This window comes from Carassius auratus, chromosome 7 (genome assembly GCF_003368295.1).
Source record: "Carassius auratus strain Wakin chromosome 7, ASM336829v1, whole genome shotgun sequence".
Lineage (NCBI taxonomy): Eukaryota > Metazoa > Chordata > Actinopteri > Cypriniformes > Cyprinidae > Carassius > Carassius auratus.
Window position 1 is genome coordinate 30,568,924 of NC_039249.1, and position 27,067 is coordinate 30,595,990.

The 27,067-nt window shown below is 38.1% G+C and overlaps 1 protein-coding gene across 4 annotated transcripts in view; it reads right to left on the minus strand.

Annotated features, from left to right (window-relative positions):
* Positions 1-1,948: 1,948 nt before the first annotated feature.
* The window catches only part of LOC113106469 (protein MRVI1-like), a 52,764-nt gene continuing 27,645 nt past the window's right edge, over positions 1,949-27,067 (minus strand). For 3 of the 4 annotated variants that reach the window (XM_026268413.1, XM_026268415.1, XM_026268414.1), the window contains 19 exons: positions 25,202-25,308; positions 24,965-25,029; positions 24,506-24,679; positions 22,771-22,848; positions 22,639-22,685; positions 22,497-22,553; positions 19,584-20,066; positions 19,350-19,428; positions 18,415-18,538; positions 18,291-18,321; positions 14,895-15,035; positions 14,676-14,807; positions 9,116-9,269; positions 8,973-9,022; positions 6,230-6,349; positions 5,963-6,030; positions 4,442-4,561; positions 2,812-2,943; positions 2,511-2,739 (listed from right to left, as the gene is read on the minus strand). In XM_026268413.1, the coding sequence (XP_026124198.1) occupies positions 2,511-2,739; positions 2,812-2,943; positions 4,442-4,561; positions 5,963-6,030; positions 6,230-6,349; positions 8,973-9,022; positions 9,116-9,269; positions 14,676-14,807; positions 14,895-15,035; positions 18,291-18,321; positions 18,415-18,538; positions 19,350-19,428; positions 19,584-20,066; positions 22,497-22,553; positions 22,639-22,685; positions 22,771-22,848; positions 24,506-24,679; positions 24,965-25,029; positions 25,202-25,308 (2,391 nt within the window). Of the gene's footprint in view, positions 2,740-2,811; positions 2,944-4,441; positions 4,562-5,962; positions 6,031-6,229; positions 6,350-8,972; positions 9,023-9,115; positions 9,270-14,675; positions 14,808-14,894; positions 15,036-18,290; positions 18,322-18,414; positions 18,539-19,349; positions 19,429-19,583; positions 20,067-22,496; positions 22,554-22,638; positions 22,686-22,770; positions 22,849-24,505; positions 24,680-24,964; positions 25,030-25,201; positions 25,309-27,067 lie in introns of all 4 variants that reach the window. The other variant, XM_026268412.1, reaches the window with a different exon arrangement.

The following is a 27,067-nucleotide window of genomic DNA, read 5'->3' on the forward strand; positions in this document are numbered from 1 at the left end:
TGTCACAGATCGTCAGACACTGTATATCCTGTACTTACTGCTTATTGCACTTCTGGTTAGATGCTAACTGCATTTCGTTGCCTTGTACCTTACATGTGCAATGACATTAAAGTTGAATCTAATCTAATCAAAGTCTTAATTATGAGAAATAATTGTGAGATCAAAGTTAAATATTATTAGATAAAAGGTCAAGATAAAATCATTACTTTTGACAAGTATGAAGTTTTATCTCATAATTTTGAATTTTGTTTTATAACTCTGAATTAGTATCTCATAATTGTAACTTTTTATGTCAGTTATGTTGGAAGAAATGATCTTATGTGGTGGAAACAGGCTTTAATAGATCACAGATAGTAAGACTATAAGAGCAGCTCAAATAATTTTGTCTTGGATGAAACTGATGAGAACTATTTGAGTTCATTTAGAAATCTCTGACTACTCGCTCTGATACAATGGCAAAGTGAGATATTGAGACACTAGAGATTGAAGAAGCAGGAGACAAGCGAAAGTCTCCCAGGGCTGTATAGAAGAAAAACAAACACAATTACAGACATTGTACTTCATTTAATCCAGTTCATTAACGCAAATAATTAGGCATGGAATGTTTGGTGTCAGTATCAATTTCTGTGTAAATTCTTATTTTTATTGTTGTTACATCAGACATATTCCGATAACATAATTTCTTTCAAATTCTTTGATTTAAAACCAAATAAATATATATATTTACAGATAAAGTGACAGAACACTTTTAGTAATTTACGGTATTTTCAGTGACTTTTTATTTGATGTGAAATTCATCTTTTTGTAGCAGGGAGTTTGTGGGAAAGCAGGTCTATGATTCCTGTTAAGTTGGATTGATTCCCTGTTGTTTATGAAGATCACTAGATAGATGATGTGCTCTGATCTCTGGGACTTCTTGGGTTGTTTGTTCGGCTTTGGTCTCTTAAATGGACAATTTCCTCCTGTTCCCTTGTGCTTTCTTATTAACAGGCTGATGTCCATCGAACTTCCTGTGACAGAAGGCAGACACAGCTCTGTCCCACTTCCGGCAAAACATTTCTCCAAACAATACACACACACAGACACACAATCATCATCTCAATACCAGGAAGAGACTTTGAAAAAATTAGCACATTTTTGTGGAAAGTACATTTTATTAGAGCAATATTGGTTGATGTTGTGTCAAGTGCATGACCATATTTTGAAATATATGAAACTTCAAGAACATTTTGTCCCAATAATCAGAAAATAATCTTTTTTTTTTTAAGTATGTATATATATATTTTTCTTTCTTTTTTTTGTGCACTATGACATTTAATTTAATTAAAAAAATTAATCACATAATTCATTCTCATTAGCAAAACCTGAATTTTCTTTCATTACGGAGAAAACAAAAGTTTATTTGTTTAATGTTATAACATATATATATATATATTTCATACAATTATGGTACCATTTATTGAACTTAACTCTTTATTACAGAAATATGAATTTGCAGGGGAAAAATGTATTTAAAAGTCGTAAAATTGACAAAGTTCAATGAGATATGTCAAAATTTAAAAGAAAAAGTTGGTAATAAGATGTCAATTATGTCTTCAAAATGATGAGATATTAAGTTATGACATGTCAAAATAGATGAAAAACCATAAGTATGACATTTAAAGAAAGATATTAGATAAATTCATAAAAAGTTGAACATTTATTATAAGCTCATTCCTACCATATAGGTTATGTTACGATTATGGAAAGTCATAATTAAAAAAAACAACTATAATTCTAACATAAAATGCCAATCGTAATGAGAAACTGATCACTATGTAGTTTCCATTTCCACCTCATAGAAAAAAAAATGCTTTGGTTAAATGATTACATAAAAATTGTCAGGTCAAATTTATGAGATACTAAATCTTTATGCTCTACTATGCAATAAATAGGAAATGTACTCTAGAAAAAAACATGTGATTTTCAAACACCTTTATTACAAGGTGAAGTGGCACAACAGTAAACACAAGCACACATGTGCAAATATGAATGCTCTCATGCTAGTTAAAAGTGCTCTTCAAAATTGTGAACTATTAAAACCAGTGCTCTGAAGGCACAACCCCACACAACCGTCAACTAGCAGTCGCTAAATATTGCACTTTAGGATCTACCTTGGAATGTCAATTCAAATAAACAACATAAACAACTGCAAAGACTTTAAAACATACTGTACCAAAGGTTGTATTAAATATTGTACTAAATATATCATCAAATATATTTCACAAAACCTGAGAAGTTAAATCATAAGGTTCGAGTGGTATAATCATATCAACCGTGACAAGAATCCCAACCTCAAGTATTATAACTCATCAATTTAGTTTACAAAGCAAATCTGATTTCTCATCTAAGTACAATTGGTCCCTAAACAATAACAAGTAGTTCTGCTGTTTTCTAAATGCAGTGTGAAAGACTGGTAGAAACAATCTGAGCTGTGTTAATCTGTCTCTCTGTGATGGGTGAGAATAAAGTCATTCTGGGGCAGGGGTCTTTGACCCTACATTCAATCCGAAAAACTTCTTTTTGCCTGGGATGGCAGACGTGTCTCCGCTCTCACTGCTGCGGTTACTGAAGAAGCTTATGACATTGACAAGAATGAATGAAGCAAAAAACAGAGTGAGGACGATCCAAAACACTCGATTTCGTCTGAAAAATTTTGGGAATATCCGGTCAAGGACCTCTAATGCCTCCTCAAACCTGCTGCAAGGACAAAGACATGACTACGGATTCATTGACAATCATTTGACAGGCAGACATTTTGAAGTCAGTTACCTATTAGCCTTCCTGTCTTTATCAGTATTTCCTCTTGCTTCCTCCTCAGAGTCCTTCTGCTTCTCTTCTGCTCTCTCTTCCTCCTCCTTCAGCTCCTGAAGTTCTTTAGACCTCTTTAGTCCTTCTTGGTATCTACAGTCAAGTCAATTTCTGTTACTTAGTATACAGCAGAAGCGGATTTTATAAATAAAAATATATTTATTGCATAAAATCATTTTCAAGAATGTCTATTAATGTTGTCTACAGTGAGTTGAAAGGAACTTTGCTGGCGTACCATGGGTGCAGAAGGCGTAGCGATATTACGTAGCACCTGAAAATAGTCCCCAACCACACAAACTAGCTGGGGACTATTTTCTGCGTAATATCACTGCACCTTCTGCACCCCTGGCACAGCAGCAAAGTTCCTTAATTATTACGCAGGAATGAGAGTATAGTTCACAGCCATATCGGCCTAGAAAATCACAACTTTTCATTTTCCGTCGGTCTTACTACACGATGGAACTATGGAAGTGTCAAGTTTTAAATAGGAAAAATCTAGAAACTCTTTGGTCATTTTTGAGCGAGATGCTAATGGTCTAATCAGATTCAATGATCTATGCTAAGCTAAGCTAAAAGTGCTACCACCAGACCCAGAGATCGGCTGAATGGAATAGAAAACGGTAAAACTCTACTGTTTAACTCTGGGGGAGTTGGAAAATGAGTGTTCCCTTATATTGTGTGTGAAGAGTGTCAAGAATAGACCTATATAAATTATACTGTATAGTACCGTATTTTTTACGGACTATAAGTCGCACTTTTTTCATAGTTTGGCTGGTCCTGCGACTTATAGTCAGGTGCGACTTATTTATCAAAATTAATTTGACATGAACCAAGAGAAATGAACCAAGAGAAAACATTACCGTCTCCAGCCACCAGAGGGCGCTCTATGCTGCTCAGTGCTCCTGTAGTCTACACTGAAGCGCCCTCTCGCGGCTAAAGACTGTAATGTTTTCTCTTGGTTCTTGGTTCTAAATAAATGTGACTTATAGTCCAGTGCGACTTATATATGTTTTTTTTCCTCATCATGAGCTGTTTTTGGACTGATGCGACTTATACTCAGGTGTGACTTATAGTCCGGAAAATACGGTATATTGCCTTCATCAAGCTCAATAGTTGAAAATAATATTTGTTGACCGCTAATCAAAATATTGGGGAAATCCCATTGTCTTTATGACATTTATTTTTAAATACTGTTAACACTTTAGATTAGGAAACACTGTTCACTATTGATATGAATGCCTTATGAACATATTTTAGATCCCTTAATCCTACTCTATATGTAATCCCCAATCTAAAGCGTTTAGAGTGAGGGTATATGGTTTCAAAATCGCCTTTTGGAAAACCCATATTTGTTGACAACTAATCTGAATAATCTGAAAGCATTTTACTACGTTGTTTACCAATTTTCCTCAAGGATTATTAACTTGGTTTTCAAAAGAAGTGATAAAAAAAGGCAATTTCCTGAGAATTTTTTTGTAATTATGCAACTTGCGTGATACAAGTAGTCATCTGAACAGACTTAAACAACAGTTTGCTGTTTCATGTGCACGGTCACACAGGTTTAAGCATTCAGTAGTGCCAAGGGCGTTACCCTCTGTTATACGCTTCTTCTTCAATCTTGGCTTTTAGCTCTTCTGTAATCTTCTCTGGACTGCAGACAACTTTGGTTGGCGTTGCTTCACTTTCCTGCTCCGTCAGAGGGTTTCCACTGCTTTGTTTCACATAGGAAAGAAGAGACAGGGATGGAACAATAAAAAACTGCCATCACGCAGATGTGTGGGAACTACAGAATTGGCTCTCTTCATTCATAACCACGAGTTATAATAATATAATAATAACCTCTGCCCTATTGGAGAGACTTAAATGTCACATGGCACACATGCCACTGCAACTCTGACAGAAGTGAGACATGAGATGTTAAAACAGGTCCTTTGGGAGGGCCTTAAACATCACTCGTTCTAGAACAGCACACACATTACTAGATTGTTATCATCTGTCTTTCGGTCTTGGAGTTAAAACCCAGTATTTAGATTTGACTGTACAGTGACAATCTCTTCGCCTTATCTTGCTAAAAAAAATGTAGAGTCAGACACCGATGACCGGTTTTTGTCAAACCTTCCCATCTAAATGTTTAGGATACAAAATAGGATATAAAGTTGACTGCAGATGGGATTTGTGTGCTATTATAAGCACACAAAAAAAAAACCGAGAAGGTTGTTTTAGTTATAATCCTCCAAAAGGGCCATGCGTCTTGGTGTACTCTTTTTAAAATAAAAGGTACTTTATTGGTATCTGTGGTTCCACGAAGAGCCTTTAAAACATCCACGCAACCTTTCCACTGCAAAAAAGGGTATTTATAGTGGGGAAAAAATTATATATTGCACAGCCCTGTATCTTTAAAAAAAATTATGCTAATTTTCAAAAAATTTAAAATAAATAAAAAAGGCCTAAAATGCTCAAAAGTTCAAAATATAAGGTAAAACTTTATTTTAGGGTCTCTTAACTAGTTGCTGGTAGTGGTAGTAACAAGCATAGTTGTATCTTTGCTCAAAGCAAGATAGGAGTCACGTCTTTATGGCAGTTTTTCGGGTGTTTAAAAGATAATACAATACATATGAATAGTTGCCGAAAGCTGCTTTCAAATGCACATACTATTTTCTGAGAAAGTGTGACGTGCTACATCAAAACAGGCACTATTTTTGGAATCAGTCCTCCAAAATTAGAATGAAAAAAACAACAACAGGATTTCATTAAGAAAATAAGATAATGGGAAGTTTAATTAAGTTCTTCACATAAAAAATATTCTAGGATAAAGGCTCTTTCGAGTAACAAAAATGGCTCTTCTAGGGCATCAGTGTGAAAACTCCCTTTAAAATCCTTTATTTTAAAGAATGCTGGTGAATAAACGTATTCAGGTGGGTTTCCTATCTGCCACATAAACATGCAACACTCTCCAGATGCATATCTTTTGATAAGGCTTAATTTGATCCATTATTTTAAAGAAACAGAGGATGTCAAAGAAGACATTTTCAAGCATTATTTGATGAATGTGTGCTCATGTACACATTTTGAGGAATGTGGCGGCACAGAATCAAGAAAGGCAATTACTCACGATTTGTCAGGCACATCATGATGTGTAGGGTCTGAGGAACTGCCGTTCTTAATGGTGCTCGCCTCACACTAAAAACAACATTAGAACAGACTCGGTAAAAAAAATCCTCAATGTCTCATTCTGATGAATGGCTTTGGCCTCAAATGGTGACCTTGATAAAATGCCACATGTAGGAAACTTAAAGATAAAGCATCATTAGTTACATGAGGCTGCTGACAGACTACAACATAACAGCTGACTAGGCAGTGTGTGTGAGATAGGACTCACCACCACAGGAAGTGCACCGACTGCAACATTAGAGCCAGCAGCGGCTGGCGTCTGCCCGGGGATGTTCAGCGGATTAAACTTGGGAACTACAGCCACACTGACTCTTCGTCTGGGGACAGCCTTAGAAAGAGAGAGAGAGAGATAGAGAGAGAGAGAGAGGAAGAGAGAGAGAGAGAGACAGAGAGAAATACATTTTATGTGAAGATGGGCACATTCTCTGCATCTCTGATCTGTGTTATGGATGTTATTGGTACAATATTACAAAATACAGGATTTTAAATGGCTGTTTGCAGCAACTTAGGTTCAGCAATCATATATTTCACAGTAATAACCATATTTTTGCCAATATAGGGTTCTTGAGCTGGCTATATGATTATCTGGAGATTAAAAAGGTTCTGAAAGATGCGATGTTACAGGTACTTCAGATTGATGTATCCATTTACAGAGGAAAAGCGAACACATTGTTTTATTATTTTTTTTTATCAATATAAGAGGTTTTCTTAAGAGCCATAGAAGTAAAAAATCCAACACTTGTTGCTTTTAGTCCATGTTACTGTTCCAGCTTTGAAGTCATTTACAAAATGTCAAATGTTTGGTCAGTGAAATTATTATTTATTTAATGTATTTGTCGCTGGTATTACAAGAAATAAATCCTGAGCAGCAAATTAAATTTCTGAAGGATCATGCAACACTGATGGGTGGAGTAATGATGATGAAAATTCTGCTTTGCATCACAGGAATGAACCATATTTAAAAATGTATTACAATAGAAAATATTTACTTGATATTATACTAATATTTCACAATATTACTATTTTCAGCTGTTTGTACTGTTGGTGAGCAGAAGAGACTAAAATGTTTTTACAAATGAAAACGTCCTCCTAGACCTGACTTGCAGGCCAATTTAATCAAACTACAGGCTACTGGCTTTTAAACGTCCTATTTTAGTTGCGACTGCACTCTTCAAATCATTTCAAGTTTTTTTTTAAAGGGATAGGTTACCCAAAAATTGAATCCTCCTCCACTTGTTCCAAACCTTTAAAAAGTTTCATTATTCTCTTGAACACAAAAGATGATTTTTAGACAAATGCTGGTAACCAAACAGTTGATGGTAGCCCTTGACTTCCATGGGTTAGGGTTAGGGTTAGGGTAAGTCAATGACTACCATCAACTGTTTTTATATATATTAGAGGTGGGCATAGATTATTTTTTTCAATCTAGATTAATCTCACTGTGATCTTGAAATTAATCTAGATTAATCTAGATTAAAATGGCTCATTCGAATTCTGCCGAAGGCATTCAGAATATGTGTTACCCAAATAAAATTGACAAACAGTAAGTCTTTGAGAAGGGGTTTATTAAGCTAGGTGGTGCATTAGAAAAGGGGCTCATCTCCTGTTTCCAAAATGTATCACAAAGTGCTTGAAAAAGCTGTAAACTAATTCCACATTGCACAAGGTGCAAACAACATTACTCCTGTTTCACACCAATGTTTAAGTTTTTTTTTTCAAGTTTGTAGGTGTCAAGGTACAGATACCTAATAATAGCACTGGATAGTCTTCAATGTAAAAATGAAATATACAATCAGGCCTACATTTATTCAGACACCTTCAACATTTCTCACATTATTACAGTTTTGGTATATATATCAAAAATTATATCTGGTTTCTGAATAATTTTTGGTTTGACTGTTAAAACTACAAAGAAATTCAGTCAAGAGCAGTGAGTGATTTTCTTTCATTTTCTTGGATTAACATTACAGCAGCCAGTAGCTAAATTAGGCGCGGTCACTTTAAGAGACGATGAACGCATCCAATATAATACACATCCCATTTTTATAATACACAAATGTTTACTTTCACTTAAGAAATAACTGACAGTTTTTTCGAGCATAATTTCCAAGGTGGATATTTTGACATATTTTGTATGTATTTGTCGGCACAAGTGCAAAAATAAGCAAATTCGATGTTCTAGTGTTTTGAGGCGCCTTTCTCTGCGCGAGCCCTGAACACCAGAACACCATGGTGTTGAATTGGGCTCTTTCACATCTTTTTGTTTGTTCAAACTGTGATTTGCATTTGTTCGTTCGGGTGCAGGAGGAACTTCGAAGTGAACTTTGCAGCAGAGAGCTCGGTTCAGTGTCGCTGTCAGTGATACGCGGCTCTCTCTCCCGTGCGCACCTATCGGCACGCGCTACTCTGTTCTGCTTTTCCGCGTATAGTTTTTGGATGCTTTTATATTTAAATTGGCAAGCGGTACGGCTAAACAACACGTGAGAAAGATAAGCTTTCGTGACGATGCGCAGCAGTGGCCCTTAAACTGTCCTGAACATCTTTTTAGGCTGTCCTCAGTGAGTCAGTTATATAAAATATCAAGGTGAAAGTCATCATAGCTTGCTTCCTATAGACCCAGCTCCCAACCCAACTTTGAGAATAGATTAACGGCGATATTTTTTTTTATCGCCCGATAAGAGTCTTGCGTTAACGCAGCACGTTAACGGCGATAACGGCCCACCACTAATATATATATATATATATATATATATATATATATATATATATATATATATATATCTCATTTATTTTTATTTTATTTATTTTTTTGCTCAACAGAAGGAAGAAACTCATACAGATTTGGAAGTACTTTAACATTTTTCAAAAAGGTTCCGCTATAACATCATAGGACCAGGGTCTCCAGAGGTGTTGGATTATTTTAAATCCTTTAGCCAAAGACTTTTGCCTACCCTTCCCAATTGCACAGACATGGATCTTGATGTACGTGGAACACCATCCTCTGCATGAAACACATAAGATATGGTAAGAGATAAAACATAAGCAGGAATGTATTGGCAGGCTGGAGGGGAGTGGACAACTGTGGTTTGTTTACCTCCAGTGTCCACTGATCCTGCATTACAGCGGGTGGAGTTCTGGCTGGCAAGCTTCTTAAACTCCATCAGCTCAGCATGGTCCTTCTCATACGTCCGCTTCAGATTCTCCACATACTGCATCATCACCTCAGTGGCCTTGTTCATTCTCTTCTCCTGCCACGGACAAAGCAAGGGTTAAAAATGATCGTATGCACAAACCACATTGTTCTCTTAATCTCTAGGCCACTGGGTTTTTTGGGTCTCACTAACAGTAGCATTCAGGACATCATGGAATTATCATGCACAATGTAATTTATCCAAGCAGGACATGTCTTGGATCAACATCCTTCAAAGATCAATGACATCTAAACCTGCTGAACTATTCATGACCCTGTATAATCAAAGGGAAATAACCAAAACTCAAGCCTACAGGTGCTGTTCATATAATTAGTATATCATCAAAAAGTTTATTTATTTCCCTAATTCCATTCAAAATGTGAAACTTGTATATTATATTCATTCATATTACACACAGACTGATATTTTTTTTAAATGTTTTAATTTTGATGATTATAACTGACAACTAAGGAAAATCTCAAATTCAGGATCTCAGAAAATTAGAATATTGTGAAAAGGTTCAATATTGAAGACACCTGGTGCCACACTCTAATCAGATAATTAACTCAAAACACCTGCAAAGGCTTTAAATGGTCTCTCAGTCTAGTTCTGTAGGCTACACAATCATGGGGAAGAATGCTGACTTTATAGTTGTCCAAAAGACGACCACTGACATCTTGCACAAGGAGGGCAAGACACAAAAGGTCATTGCAAAAGAGGCTTGCTGTTCACAGAGCTCTGTGTCCAAGCACATTAATAGAGAGGCGAAGGGAAGGAAAAGATGTGGTAGAAAAAAAAAGTGTACAGGCAATAGGGATAACAAAGCCCATTAAAAATGTGGGGGAGATTCAAAAAGAGTGGACTGCAGCTGGAGTCAGTGCTTCAAGAACCACTATGCACAGACGTATGCGAGACATGAATTTCAGCTGTCACATTCCTTGTGTCAAGCCACTCTTCAACAACAGACAGAGTCAGAAGCATCTCACTTCAAAAAGGACTGCACTGCTGCTGAGTGGTCTAAAGTTATGTTCTTTGATAAAAGTAAATTTAGCATTTCTTTTGGAAATCAGGGTCCCGGAGTCTGGAGGAAGAGAGGAGAGGCACACAATCCACGTTGCTTGAGGTGCAGTGTAAAGTTTCAACAGTCAGTGATGGTTTGCAGTGCCATGTCATCTGCTGGTGTTGGTCCATTGTGTTTTCTGAGGTCTAAGGTCAACACAACTGTAAACCAGGAAGTTTTAAAGCACTTCATGCTTCCTGCTGCTGACCAACTTTATGGAGATGCAGATATAATTTTCCAGCAGGACTTGGCACCTGCACACAGTGTAAAAGCTACCACTACCTGGTTTAAGGACCATGGTATCGCTGTTCTTAATTGACCAGCAAACTCGCCTGACCTTAACCCCATAGAAAATCTATGGGGTATTGTGAAGAGGATGATGTGATATGCCAGACCCAAGAATGCAGAAGAACTGAAGGCCGCTATCGGAGCAACCTGGGCTCTCATAACATCTGAGCAGTGCCACAGACTGATCGACTCCATGCCACGCCGCATTGCTGCAATAATTCAGGCAAAAGGAGCCCCAACTAAGTATTGAGTGCTGTACATGCTCGTACTTTTCACATTCATACTTTCAGTTGGCCAAGATTTCTAAAAATCCTTTTCTTTGTATTGGTCTTAAGTAATATTCTAATTTTCTGAGATACTGAATTTGGGATTTTCCTTAGATGTCAGTTATAATCATCAAACATTATGATAAATATTTGAAATATATCAGTCTGTGTGTAGTCTGTTTGTAATGAATGAATATAATATACAAGTTTCACTTTTTGAATAGAATAATTTAAAGAAATCAACTTTTTGATGATATTCTAATTATATGACCAGCACCTGTGTTTCTAAATGAATGGACAGTGGTTTAGTCGGGGCAAAATAGCCAGGTTTCCATCCAAATTTGACAATTTAACATGTTCAGAATTGGAATTATTGCATAAAACATAAGCAAATAAGGCCCATTTCAATCCATTGAGTCAAAGAGAACACAAATTGTCACTTTCTGATGACAAACTGGCAATAAAAAAAAAATGAGGATAAACCAATGAATTTAAATTTTTCATATACAATAAATTACTTGCACCTCAGAATGAGCAGATGAAACAAAAGAAAATGTGTTCGTTGTATTCGGAGGCTTCTGCCTGGGAATGCAGTCATGTAGGACAGTTCTGGGAGGATATTATACAGAATTACTTTGATAACAGACTTTGCTCGGGCATTTCACAATGACCATAACAACATTTCAGATGCTGTGGGATGAGATCGGTTTGTTGGTTGAGTCACATGACTTTTTTTTTTTTTGATGCTCATGGAGGAATTTATTCGGCATCTCTCATTATTTGCATCACCCTTTTCGCACAAGTCAAAAACCAACCTAAGCAAACGTAAAAGTTTTGTGAATTAACTTCAAAATGTGCATAACAGGATGATAGAAACAGTTAATATTGGATTCTCTCATGAATAGTATGTGTGACGTGAAGTTTGCCCAATAGATTAAGTAAGTGGTCACAAGGTATAGTAAGATTTCTGCCTAATAATTGTGTATTCAGTCTATTATTACCAGTTGGCAGAGGCTTCTCATTGGTCTCAAAGTCTTCCATGGCCTAGATTTAATTAAAATTGCTTTCTTCACACTGTGGCAAAACAAGATGATATTCTTAAAATCTAATGATTTATCTCCACCAAAAAATGCCATTTTAGCTGCTACATTTCTGGTTCATGCTTTTTTTTTGGAACAGAAGGATGTTGATTCAGGGACATCAACATGAAACATTGGCATATTTCCCACCCACTTGTCGGTCTTTTCGTGTTGGTCTGAATGAAAAAGCTAATTCATTCATTTACACTAGGTGTCACCTTTTGTAGCGGTAAAATAGTGGTATTCCCGATAACTCTGTACACAATGCAGCACTGCACTCACAAACACTGCTTTATCAGGCATTACGGGCAAATGACACTAAAATAGGAGCATTTGGCAACCCACCACAGATTAGTTTCATGCAAAGCAGGGGTTTGGAAAAATTATTCGTTGAGCGAATCATTTGGGATTCGCTGAGCAAGTAAGGTACAAATAAATGCATTTTATAAGACAAAGGGTTAATTAAAGTGTTAAATTAAAGTGTCATACTTTTGACCTTGCATGCATGTTAACATTTTGTTGGGGACTCCCAAAACCAAAATATGAACCTTAATAGGGGCACTTTAACAAACTGCATTTGTTGTTAAAAGAATGATGATGAGTTTTCAGGACATTAATAAGATGATCATTCTGAGCCAGCAACAGTAACCCCAAAAATATTTGTATCACCGGTCATTATTAAATTATGGGATGCAAAAGAAAGGCATGGCAATCTGAGGTAATGATACAATACTTGCAGTGAACTCATGCAGGGCTTATTATTAATAGTGTCGCCACTTGCTACAGATCTACCGCTGAGGCCTTTTCTGTTCACTTGGTTTACTTTGGCTTGCACATTAAACCTAACGGCAGGCATGACACTTAGCTAAATCTAGCACAAACATATCTTATCTGCTGGAAAATAAACATTCCCAACTAGTGGCCCCTCTACAGCACCAAGACAAGGGACAGTTTTCTCATGAAAACAGAGCACATCAAATGGGGGGCTGAGCGAGACCTAGTGTCACATTGACAAAATGTAAAAAGTTTTGGATGCAAGAAGGTCCACTTTCAAAAGCAGTAAGATGTATGAAGCATCTCCCACAGAAGACATTTTCAAAGTTGTCAGTGCAGTGAATTTACATCACAAACTTAAAGATGTGTTCAATGTGCATGGAAAGCTTTTTCGCCCTCACATTAAAAAAACAAAAACAAACAATTGCGCAGATCCAGAAATGACTGGATTTTAGCCTCAATTTCAGCAAGCAATAACAAAGTTGTGGTCAAATCTGCTTTGCAGACCAGAGTAAGCTCTGAAAAGTTGTCAGTGGAGAAGAGGCTTTACTATGCTGAATAAACTGCTTGTGTGGGAAAACAGCTTACCATGAAATGAATGGACGGAAGTTAATCTAAACATGTTTGCCATTAAACCTCTCGAACTGATCTATTTTTAAAGTTCACACATGAAAAAAAAAAAAAAGGAATAACAGAAATCACAGACCATTTTGTGGCAAGTAGGATTCAGTTCATGGCACTTCTCAATTTCCAAAGTATCTACAAATAATTTCTGAATTTCTGTCACAAATTCAATGACATTAAGCCTGTGATGTGACAGGTTATCAAGACCAAAAAGTTGAGAAATGATCGACTTTATGCATACTTTCATACTTTTCTGGACCTTGACGTGTAATTTACTTGGCAGTCTATGGGACAGTCACAAGCCTCCCGGTTTTCATCCAAAGTATCTTGAGTTGTGTTCCGAAGACGGTTTTACGGTTTGGAATGACATGGGGGTAAGTGAATAAATGACAACATTTTCATTTTGGGGTGGAGTATCCATTTAAGTGAAATTAATTGTGTGAAAAATCATTGATTGTATTGTTAAACCTTTAAGTTACATATTTAATCTTTCATTTCAAACAGGGATCTTCCCTAATAGGATGAAGGTAGCAAAGGTGGTCCCACTATACAAAGACGGTGATAAGCATATGTTTACAAATTATAGACTAATTTAGTTATCTCAATTTTCTACAGTCCTTGAAAAAATTTTGTGCAAAAATTAGATGAATTTATTGAAGAAGAAAAAAAACAGTTGTTAAACGAGAGTCAGTATGGATATTGTCCAGGTAGATCTACAGCTTCTGCGACCATGAACATAGTTGAGGACATAGTAATTGCAACTGACAATAAGAAACACACAATAGGTGTGTTTATTGACTTAAAGAAAGCATTTGATACAGTTGATCATACAATGTTGTTATTAAAGCTACAATTATATGGTGTTAGAGGAATAGTATTGGATTGGTTAAGTAGTTATTTGAACAAAAGACAACAGTATGTTCAGTATAGTAATATATAAATGTGGTATACTGCAAGGTTCAGTTTTAGGACCAAATTTATTTATACTTTACATTAATGACATTTGTAAAAGATTCCAGTTTGGATAGAAGAAAATGGACTACGTTTACAAAAGTGATTATATTTATTTACATTGCACCTTAACTTTGTGAATATTTGATGATTATATTATATTTGTGCTGAAAAAAAGCAAACATTACACCCTTACTATATCACACTATACTCACACCCAAAAGCAGAAGCATTGAGCAGCACTGTGCGTTTTTTTGTCATTGAGGTTTACAAAATGTTTCAGTTTCAATAGTAATCTGCATGATCAGGAGTTTCTGTGTGAGCTGTGCTTTATACATTGCAACACAACTTTTTCTGCCTGTGAAATATCCCTGAAGTTTTGTTAATGCGACCACACATTTAGTGGTGGACAGGATCTCACCTGTCTCACAGCTCCCACCACTTCAGCCCGGCTGGAGAGGCGGTTGGTCAGGCGGTGCAAAACAGCGAACGTTTCTAAGAGATGCTGGTAAAACTCCCGCTGCTCCATGTTTTGCCACAGTGACAAAGTGTTCTGAAATGGGACGCCAACAACAATTAGTTACATTCCAGTTATTCCCAACATGTGTGTTTTAGTGGGCTGTTTACATTGGGGTCTGACCTTGAGAGCGCTCTTAAATTCTTCCAGTTCCTTCTCTGTGTTTTCCTCAGTCAGGTTGCGCTCCCTTTCCGCCTGTTTCAGCCGCGACTCCAGCGTGTAATTGTCATTGCGGTATGCCAGGGAAAGCTGCACAAAAGCGTTCTGCAGGGAAAACAGCAACACAGCCATTAAAAGACAAGATGCATCCATTCACTGTGAAAGTATTTGTCAGTGTGACAGTGACATGTCAGATATAATTATTACATTTAATCACATTATTTCATTTGACTTTAGTCTGCAAGGCAATTTGTTTTTAACACTATTCATTTTTAATGATATTTCTACAGTAAAAATGTAAATGTTTAGAAAAATTATACTGAAAACTTTAATATATAAAATATGTATTTTTTTTTTTTTACTTTCCAAAACAAATTTTACACCACCTACACTTTTGAAAGTATTATTCATCTGATTTGTTGTTTTGGAGGTTTAAATACGCAAATTCTACACGACAGATAAATAACTTGACATGAATTCTGGATCCAACCAGAGAAAGACGGAGGAAAGCAGCACTTTTATGGGAACTTTACTGTCGGGATCAAAGAGTGCATCGGCAGTACAGCTAGTATTGTCTGAATATAAGAGAGGAAAATACATCCAGCCCTTGACCCTCACTAGCGTCATCCTGGGAGCAGACCGTATTCACAAAGGCATGTTTGTTTCCTCACAGGGGACAGGAACTCACTAAAACCCATCAAATTGCCATGTCCTAAGCCAGGCTCAGCGGCACAGACAGCCACGGCCTTCACAGACATTTCAAAACAGCCTTATTCTGGAAAACACTGTATGAAACTACTGCAGCTGTGATGCAATAATGATAACTTACTGATTCATGAGCCCTAAGACTGTATTTTCTTAATTATATACAGGACCAAAATTAACAAGGAACAAATGCAAGTGAAATTGCTGAATAATACACTCATTGGGTCTCATTCATGAAACATTCGTAAATATACGAGTAAATATCTGAGTGATTTGCGCATAAAGAAAACTTCCCGAAAATTATTCTCCTGATTCACAAAAACTTCGTAAACGTCAGATGTGATAGTGAAATGTGTGTGTGTGTTAATGAATTCCAATCAGTCGTAAATGGGACGCGCGTGCACGCTCACTCTCAATTACCATAAATCACGCCCATTAAATCCGACTGACAACTATATATGAGCCGTATGTATGTAATTAATATATATAATATTTTTTTTCAAAATGCTGTTGTCACGGGAGGAGCACAAGACAGACACAGTGGGCGTGGCGTCAGGCCTCGGAGAGGCTTTTATTAACAGAAATCATAAAACAAAGGGAATAAAAGTGGCCAAAAGGGGGAAAGTGTCCAAAATAACAGGGAATCTGGTGTCCTCGTTGTGCTGCGGGATTTGTGTAGGTCGGGCAGTGTTCATCAAGGAAGGGTCCAGGCAAGGGGCGGAGTCCGGCGGCCGCACGCGCTCCCCTCCTTGGTCCGGGGCGCGAGGGGCGGCGGCTTCTCCTAGCGGCCGCGTCTCTCTCGTTGGCCGCGGCGCTGGTAGGGGATGAACGGCCCGGCATCCTGGCCCGTCGGCCGTGTATACGGGTGCGGTTCCCATCCGGATCGCGGGTCCGGCAGCTCACGTCTTGGTGGCGCGGGAGTCCCTCAACGCACCCTTCCTGGACCCACGAGGACACCAGTGTGCATGCACGGGGAAGAGACCGGTCTCCTGAGGAGAGGCGCGTTGGGCTTTTAAACAGCGGCGGTAATGAGGCTCCACTTCCTTCAGGTGTGCCCCATCACACGCCGCCAGCCCTGACTCGTCCAGCGCCCCTCCTCTCACACACCCACTCCAGTCGGGAGCCTGGTGAAGGGCGGCGATTTAGGACGGGGTGCCGGTGACAATCAGGGAGGAGGCAGCTGACTCGTCACATTCCCCCTCCCAAGCGACATCCCCGTCCCCAGGGCGCCACCCACACGGGAGTGCTACCATCCTCAACCAGGCTCCAAACGGTCGGAGTGGGCGGGGCTTCCTCTCCGGGCGGTCCTCCCTCTCGCAGCGCACCAGAACAGGGACAGAGAAACCGGGTTTTAGTAACAGCCTCAACCAACCACAGGGTAAAATGACAATGGAAAAGTCACTTACCCCTTGTGTGGCTGGGAGGCTGTCCCCAGTTTTCCTCCGTCCCAGTCTGGGTTCTCACGAACGTTTGCAAGCGAGAGGGGGTGACGTCACCAGACGTTTCCCAACTGCGCTGTCTAGGCTCCGCCTGCCCGCATTCTCCACCAGTGTCACGGGAGGAGCACAAGACAGACACAGTGGGCGTGGCGTCAGGCCTCGGAGAGGCTTTTATTAACAGAAATCATAAAACAAAGGGAATAAAAGTGGCCAAAAGGGGGAAAGTGTCCAAAATAACAGGGAATCTGGTGTCCTCGTTGTGCTGCGGGATTTGTGTAGGTCGGGCAGTGTTCATCAAGGAAGGGTCCAGGCAAGGGGCGGAGTCCGGCGGCCGCACGCGCTCCCCTCCTTGGTCCGGGGCGCGAGGGGCGGCGGCTTCTCCTAGCGGCCGCGTCTCTCTCGTTGGCCGCGGCGCTGGTAGGGGATGAACGGCCCGGCATCCTGGCCCGTCGGCCGTGTATACGGGTGCGGTTCCCATCCGGATCGCGGGTCCGGCAGCTCACGTCTTGGTGGCGCGGGAGTCCCTCAACGCACCCTTCCTGGACCCACGAGGACACCAGTGTGCATGCACGGGGAAGAGACCGGTCTCCTGAGGAGAGGCGCGTTGGGCTTTTAAACAGCGGCGGTAATGAGGCTCCACTTCCTTCAGGTGTGCCCCATCACACGCCGCCAGCCCTGACTCGTCCAGCGCCCCTCCTCTCACACACCCACTCCAGTCGGGAGCCTGGTGAAGGGCGGCGATTTAGGACGGGGTGCCGGTGACAATCAGGGAGGAGGCAGCTGACTCGTCACATTGTGTAAATATGTACCCGATTAAGGTGAATTAAAATGCAGCCGTATTAATGAGCAAAACGTTCAGACATTAAACGCGATATTTACGCGTGGCTGGGAGCAGGTGTAGATTTCTTTCGTACCAACTAACATTTGGAAAATACGAACGTTTTAATGAATCCGAAAATTTACGCCAAAACCACTTTACACGCGATTTACACAAAAATTCGTTCTGCTCGTGTTTCATGAATGAGACCCATTGTCATAAACACAACTGTTTTAGGCACACGATTTCAACTGTTATGAAGCAAAACGAAACAAAAAAGAAAGTTCATAAAGCACAAGAATGAATGAATACATAGTCATTTTAAATTCTGCTTTTATTACCAAACCATCATTTTTTTTTATCTTTATTTATTAAAATTAAATTTAAGAATATACACACCTCAACTTCCTTCTCTGAGAGCGGGGGTGCGCTGCAGTAAAAACAAAGAGAGGAGTTGTAAGATGACTTTGAGGGGTATTAATAGGAATCAATCTATGATCAAATGATGGTTTTGTGAACACACCTTCCAGGTAGACCTCTGTGCAGTTTGAGTTTGCGTAGCATGACGTCTGAAATGTTGGGCATGGCGTCAGGCTTCTCTTTGGCCTCCTCTTCACCGGGAGAGCTGGTGAGCGCAGGGGATAGACCTGAAAGATAAACCGATTGCTAAGGTTTAACAGCAGATTTAAGAGAACTGTAAAAGAACATCATTACTAGCACTATATGTGCTAACTGGGACACATATGGCTCCACCTAGCGGTGCAAGAATATAGTAACATTGCATATGTATTTTACACAATGTAAAAACAAATGGATAACATTAAAACAGATGTCTATGAAAAATGAAATCCCATTAAATATGGGTGTGGAAACCTGAAAGATGGAAGCCTCGCATACAGTACATTATTTGCTCCATGTTCTACTGTTGTATTGCTAACTTGCAGTGTTATTATAGAATTTATTTTATGTAGTCCCTTTGTGCATAAGCTGTTGTTACAAACAATTTTAATGTTCATTATTAGCAGCGAGAGGAAGTGTTAATTGAATCAAATAAAAGCAACAGGCAAACACATTAAATGTTCAAATATACGTACATTATAATATTTTATACACATCATACTGTACACGTTCATGTGAGACAATGGGGGGGGGGGGGGGTCTGATTCTGTCTCTGTAAAGTTAGGCATTTTTCCAATAAACCCAGCAACTTCTGCATGATGTGAGATGTCAGAAAGAGACAGTTTACACATGGTTTATGTCAGTAACATGCAAACCAGAAATTAACCTGACAACAGCTCAAATAGCGACAATATAAAGTTTTGAATTAAAAAATAATCTGCTTGCTTTGTCTCTGAAATGTGGTAATGTAGGTTCCAATGTTGGTTGGACTTCAAATCCTATTTTGCGGTGCAAAAAAGAAAGTCATGCAGATCTGGATTGACTTGAGGATGAACATACCTCGTTCCTGCTCGGTCGTTTCATTCAGGTCAGGAAGCTTCGGGCTGGAGATGCTCTGGTTACGCATCAGTTTGTGCTCCTAGACAAGGAATGAAAACTCTAGTGATTTTACTAAATCGGGGACATATCATTCCCTTTACTCTGCCAACTGGGCTCAAACTCAGAGAAAGCCATAAAAGGAACGTTAAAAGCTTAGCATGGTTACCAGGTTGGCCAAAGACAACAAAGCATTACCTCACGTAATTTGGACAGGTTTTGAACGTTCCCAGGTGGCACAGGGAAGTCCTTGTACCCGGAGGACTTTAACAGAGACTCCCTTGATTGCTCGGAGAGATTGTCCTCCCCTTTGGGAGCCGCATTCCTCATGTTCATGGAGCCCACCATGTCCCAGGAGACGGCTCTCATCAGAGGAGGGAAGGCCCCTATTGTTTTGATTTCGGCTGTGCATGGGGCTTGCTGTGTGGGTGGCCTGGGGACGGGTTTGGCTACTCCTGTAGCTGGAGGCTGACTGATGCCACAGCCAGAAGTCTCTTCCTTTTTCTGGGCCGCAGGTTCAGTGTTATTCCCCTTGTCCGCTGGTGCATGATGGTCTGGCTTCTCCTTCTGAAACACAGGGGGATCTCTAGCTGGTACAGCGGTGGCATAACGCGGGGTTAAAGTCCCTGAGGATACCTTTCGCTTGTCACTGGGCATCCAATCTACTAGCCTCGTGACGGTCTGAGAAAACAAGAGGAACAAGAGATTGAGATTAAGGATTAAGAGAAAGAACGAGTGCATTAAAACGCTCAGAACAACATTTCAATACAGTTCAGTTTATAACCGTTTTATTCATTAAATCATTCAATTAAATCAGGTGTACATTTATCTAGGTTACTGCTAATATAATATAATGCAAAACTTGTTTTATTTCTATTGTATTGTGTATGCATTAAATACATAGTCTACTATAATATATTGTTAATGTTGTTATGTTTATTAAATTACATTTATGCTAATTTCTACAAAACTGTGTATAGAAAACAATTTGATTCACGATTCTTAGGTTTTCAATTCGATTCAAGAACTATTTTTGCAAATTTAGAACGATTCAACTCGATTAGATTCGATAATAAATGATTCAATTCTGCATTCTTTAAGTGCATTCACACGATTATTTAAATGCTTCCCCTAAATTCTTTAAATACTTAGTCAGGAAGCAAATTACACAGAAGCCTTTATGGTTACAAAACCATAGGTTTTTTCCATGGTTAATGATGCTAGTTTGATGATGCTATGGCATGACATGGCATACGTAAAAATGTATGTAAGCCAAGATTTAAAAAAAAGAGCTTTAAAAGTATTATAAACTAACATTTTGTCACACCAGGGGCATAGCCATCATTTCAGAAGTGAAAGAAATGTCAAATACAATAATTGTATGTATGTAGCCTATGTATTATCATAATTATTATTATTTATTATAATTATTATTTTTATTTTTTACAAGGAATTCTTGTCTTTTTTATTAGCTGTAAGAAATCAAATACAGTGCTGGACAATAATCAATAATTTGTAATCTATAATTTCATGATTGTTTTATATGCTACATTTAATTAGCAATTATTTAAATTTTATGCACAGAATAAAGTAGAAATATACTTTGTAGTTTCAGCACTATAATAAATGATGTCGATTAGCACTACATTAATAAATTTTATTTATTGTGTTTTTTTTTTAAGTTTCATCAGTTCATTCTGCTTTTATTCATTTTAGCTGCAAATAAAGCCTGGCACGTCTTTATCTCATTTTCACAAAATAAAATGCTATAGCAGAAGCTATTAAACCTTTTCACTCCATCAGCGAATGATTATTATAAAAGAAAACGGCCAGATGTCTGTTTGCTAAAGCAACGAACGCTACTTTCATGCATCAGATTATCAGTTAAACCTTGCGCTCTTATTTCAAGGTCGTTGTTCATGCTGTGGTTATTTCAACAGTTTCCTACATACATTCAGTTCATCAGCATTGTTAAAACCCATTTATCATTCAATGGAACTGTGCATATGTTTTAGATGCTTCGATTTAGCGTCAGAGACTAACAGAGCGTGAGTGCAATCCTGTGAAATTCTCAGGTGATAAATAGTGGAACGAGTGAAGGAGAGATGCTGTTCAAGGTCTCCATTAATTTGTGCTTGTAGTAATTAAATGTGTATATATTTTTAAAGCAATGAATCGCTATAGAAATCGCGATTAATTCGATTCTTAGTGCTTTTAATCGATTACGGTCCGAGATCGGCGACTCAAAAATCATCTTTCAGGATTGACGCATATACATCGTCAGGGTTTGTAATCGATAAAATGAGTGAAATGTTACACCCCTTCTATTTTACATTGTTTATACATTTTAAATGGTTGTTAAAGATCAGAATATTTAATTGTGCTTTAAAATACTTATTTGGATGTGTTGACTAACATACAGTATTAAAGTACAAGTACTTAATTATAATTATAATTTGACCTGTTTTGTTTATTCCATTTCAAGTTAATATTGTAAATGCACCAATTCATTAAATGTGTACTAACAAATATATATTAAAATATGTTGTAATTTTGAATATATTATAAATGTGTTTAAACAGAAATTACTTTTAGATGTGTTTTAATTCACCTAAATGCTTGGCAGTTTTCATAAGTAAATTTTAACCATATTGCAAAGACAAAAGTAATTAAGAAATTAAATATAAAGATGTACTTAATTGGGTAGAAAAAAAAAGCACTCTAAAGTTCAGCTAACTGCGACCTAAATGTAAATGTAAACTATACATTTTAGTTTAATGTAGTTAACATACATACAAGTGTCCAAAAAACATTCAGTTTACACACAACTTTACATTTAAGTATATTTTTTAAAAATATACTTTTCATGAAGGTCCTGATCATTTTGGTCCGACAATGTAAACATGAGAACAGAAATGGCCACGATCAACTACATTGTGACTGTTTTCGCTGCAAAAAACTTTAAATAAGATTCTAAGTAAAAATAAAACAATGAAGAATATGGCCAATTTAATGTTAACTCACATGCATTTAAATGTTTTAATATCTTAAAGACTGGAGTAGGAAGATTCAAGCAAGAAGAGCCGAAGATATAACATTTGTTACACAAACCTCCTGCTCTGGTTTACTGGTGTCCCCTTGCTCATGGGTAGATGGTACCTCCAGATGCTGAACACATACACAAACACAAACAATCCAGTATTTATCATCACCAGGAGGACACAACATCAAAGGAATCTGACGTGGTGCTCACCTTAGTTATGGAGGGACTAGCTGGAGGAGTTGAGGTGACCTCAGGACCTGGTGGAGAAACAAAACACTTATCTTAGACCAACCATGGCTGGGATCTCTGTGGGCAAACATGACTGAAAGCACAGCATGGTACCTAGCTGTGAGGGTGAGGAGAGGGAACTGCTTCTGGAGGGTTGGGGGGAGGAGCATGGCGTTGGGTTCGGAGAGAGAGCTGTAACCCAAAGACAGTGTTACCCATTTTTGGACATGAACTGACCATCATGATTTCAAATTTTGATATCACTTTGCTTCATCTCTCATCGGCCTGTGATTACGCTCAAGTCGGTAAGCTGTAGTTTGTGTGCAGGATAAAGGAGGACTTTTGGCTTGTGCGCAAGACATTTGAGGACATATGGACATGTACATGATGTTACAATCTGATAAGGAAGGAAGTCGCAAAAGCTACAAATAAACAAGCTGCTTCTGAAATAAACATTTCAAAAAACATGGACACAGTGAAACAAAAACAATGGCATTCACCACATGAAAGAAGTTTCCTTCATTATTAATATCAATGAAAAATTATGTTTATATACAAAAATCTTCAGTTGTTCTTTGTTTGTACAAATGTTTAGTTGACCATATGCTGTCGGTTAACAAAATAATTTTGAGATGCACATGATATGCACAAAAAAAAAAAGATACTAGAAAAGGCTGTATTCACGAAGAAATGAAAGAAATGCCTAGAAAAGCACTGCATGATTAACCTCGAAAGATTAGTTTTGTTAAGCTTCAAAATGTTAAATAAAATGAATGAAAAAGATCCCAGATCAGTGTTTTAACACAAATGCCCTTTATTGTTTAACACATTTACGCTAAACTATTTCTTACTTCTGGCTAGGGCTGTGCGAATAATTGAATGCGGTATTGCGTAGCTTGTCAGTGATCTACGGCTCTGGAATGAGACATGAGGAAAAAGTATTGAACAGATGAAGAAAGGTAGGTGCAAAAAGGCATGAAAAGCCAAGACACCAGCTTAAATCTATCAGTAATTAGAAAGCAGTCCTGCCCCTCGTCAGTGAAAATTAATATTAGCCGGTTCAGTCCCAACCCCTACAGTACCAGTATGATGAAGATGAAACAAGGGTGGACATTTGAGCAAGACAATGATCCCAAACACAGCCAAGAAACTCTCGACTGGTTTCAGAGAAAGAAAATAAAGCTGCTAGAATGGTCAGCCGATCACCTGACTTGAATCCAACAGAGAATAAGATCAGAGTTCACAAGATTTGAAGACTGTGTGGAAGAATGGGTCACAATCACACCTGAGCGACGCATGCCACTAGTTTCTCCAAACAGGGGCTTTTGTATGAAGTATTATATAAATTTCAGTATTTCAATACTTTTTCCCTGTGTCATTCCATTTTATTACACATAGTTTAATTTCTGAACTTATTTGTTTTGTTTTCTTTGTATGTATGGATCACTTTGGTTGTTACCAACATCTGGTGAAAACTTGAAGTCAACAGCACCTTAAGGGATATATTTACTTGGAAAAATGGTGATGTGTTCAATAATTATTTCACCTGCTGTGTGTGTGTTTGTGTGTGCTCTTGTTTTTTGACATTTTTTTTTGGTATTACAAGGAGAGGGTGATTTATGAGGACATAACCCATGTCCCCATTTTTCTAAACTCTTATAAATCATACAGAATGAGTTTTTTTGAGAAAGTAAAAATGCACAAAGTTTTCTGTGAGGATTAGGGTTAGGTGTAGGGTTGGTGAAGGGCCATAGAATATACAGTTTGTACAGTATAAAAAATATTTTTAAAAGGCCCCCGGTTGAGAAACACTGTCCTAGATGGGAAAGTAATCATTTTTCTGTTGTACCTGTTGGGGATTCAGTGAGGCTACAGGTGGAGCGTCGGCCTCTGCGCTGTAGGAAGCGATCGCTGACTTTCTTGGCCTCATCGAGCAGCTCCAGATTCTTCTGACGATCCTCTTCAGATAACTGCAGCTCAGGAAGCTGATCCTTCAACAGGTCTATCATGTGTCCATCATCATCTCAAACACAAATACACACACACACAACCTAAACACAACTGTAACACCAACGCCAACTCATCTCAAAGTAGGAAGTAAGTAAACAGAAAAAAAGAGGAAATGACTCCGTTTCACAAATGTTATTTTAAGCTTCCCTACTGCAGCTGTAATGCTTTAACTAAATTTAAACACATTTACATACAGTACATTATCTTATAATGTGCCATTTGAAAACAAATGTCTCTAAATACTAGATAAATATCTAAAGCAGTATCTTTTCACATTGGAGTGCGTAGTTGAACATACCCACTGTGGTGATGGGACATGAAGATGCAGAGTTTCGGGAGAGACGAGGCCTAGGGCTGTGTGGTCTGACACAGATTAAAAAAAATAATAAAAATTAAACATTAAACCAACAAATTCTCAACATAACTGAGCAGGTTTATACTCCGCTTAAGTTCAAATAGTGACTCTTTATGAGATTAATTGTCTGAATTACTAAAGCTGGCGTTTAAAGATCGGACATTTAGGATTTTTGAATACCTTGCTTTCTCCAGTGGACAGGGCTCTTGATTGCTGACTTGTCTTGGAAGCACAATAGCTGGTGGAGTCATGGTTACATTCACTATCTTGCTTTCAACTGGAGCGTACTGCAAAAAAAAAAAAAAAAAAAAAAACAGTAAAAAAATGGATGCTTCACTGGCTTGCTGTAATGCTTTTGGTCACATTCTTGGAGAGCAGTGAGGCTGAGGGTTTAACATTTTTTTAAATGGACACTTTTACTTTGCAGACTTCAAAATATTTTGTTAGATATTCACATTCCGCATGATAAATGTTAATTCAAGTAGAATTGGGGAATGTTCCCATTAAAGTAGATGTGATCTGGCCTGTTCCCGTTTTAACTCACTGACGTGATACAAATAGAAATGTGGAATAAAAAGGCAGCAAGTAACACAAAAGCTTGAACACATTTATTTTGAACACAGAAGATATTCTGAAGAACATAGGTGACCGAGATTTTGGTAGAATTACTTTTCTATACTATGGAAGTCAATGGCTTCTAGCAACTGTTTGGTTACCAACATTCTTCAAAATATCTTCTTTTGTGTACAACAGAAGAAAGGAACATGAACAACATGAAGGTGAGTAAATGATGACCATTTTCGGTCACACTTTATTTTAGGGTCCAATTCTCACTATTAACTAACCATTAACTATGACTTTTGCCTAAATTTACCCCTTATTTGCTGCTTATTAATAGTTTATAAGGTAGTTGTTAAGTTTAGGGTATTGGGTAGGATTATGGATGTCATGCATTATATGTACTTTATAAACACTAATAAACAGCCAATATGTTAATAATAGAAATGCTAATAAGCAACTAGTTATTAGTGTGAATTGGACCCTATACTAAAGTGTTACACAATTTTCATTTCTGGCACAATGCAAAAATGTTTTTGTGTCAGAAAATATGACAGGGGATTTCAGAATACATAGCATATCAAAGTCATGTTACAAAATGTTTTCAGTCATGAATTATAAAAAAAAATAGGTTTGGATCATGGGGCCCTATTTTAACGATCTGAAATGCAAGTGTCAAAGTGCGAAGCGCAAGTAACTTTGTGGGCGGGTCTCGGCGCTGTTGCTATTTTCCCGGTGGGATAAATGGCTCTTGCGCCCGGCGCAAATCTAAAATGGGTTGGTCTGAAGTAGCTTCATTATTCATAGGTGTGGTTTGGGCGTAACGTGAAATAAACCAATCAGAGCATCATCCAACATTCCTTTTAAAAGCAGGTGCGCAAGTTCCATTATGGATTGCTATTATTATGACGTATTTACCAGGCGCACGCCAGGAGCGGTTCACAGCCAAGGAGACTGATGTTCTTGTAAGAGCAGTGAAAGACAGAGAAGTTGTGTTGTATGGGGATGGGAGAAACCCACCCAAAATAGCGTCGGTATAACAGGCGTGGGAGGAAATAGCCACAATTTGTCAGATGTCCTTATATACATATATGTCTTGCCGCTATTGGGCAAACAGGTCTGATCCTTAATTACTACAATAAGCCTGAATAATTTGTAAGCTAGATTTATGCCTATTTTTCCACATCTTCGTGGCACACCACAATGATTTCCGTCATCTCATGTGTTAATATTTTTTTAGTGTAACAATTTATGATTTGCAAAAATAACTGTTGCATCTGTGTAGATTACATGAGCAAAGTGTATGCGCGTTGTGCACGCTATACATTATGGTCAAGCATGCGCCCTTAAAATAGCATAATGAACAACGCGCAACTGACTTTAGACTAGGTTTTTTCTGGTCAGTGGCGCAATTGTTTAATGGAACAGCAAAATAGCACCAGGGATTGTTTGCGCCAGAACACGCCTCCTTTTTTGCGCTGAACCGCC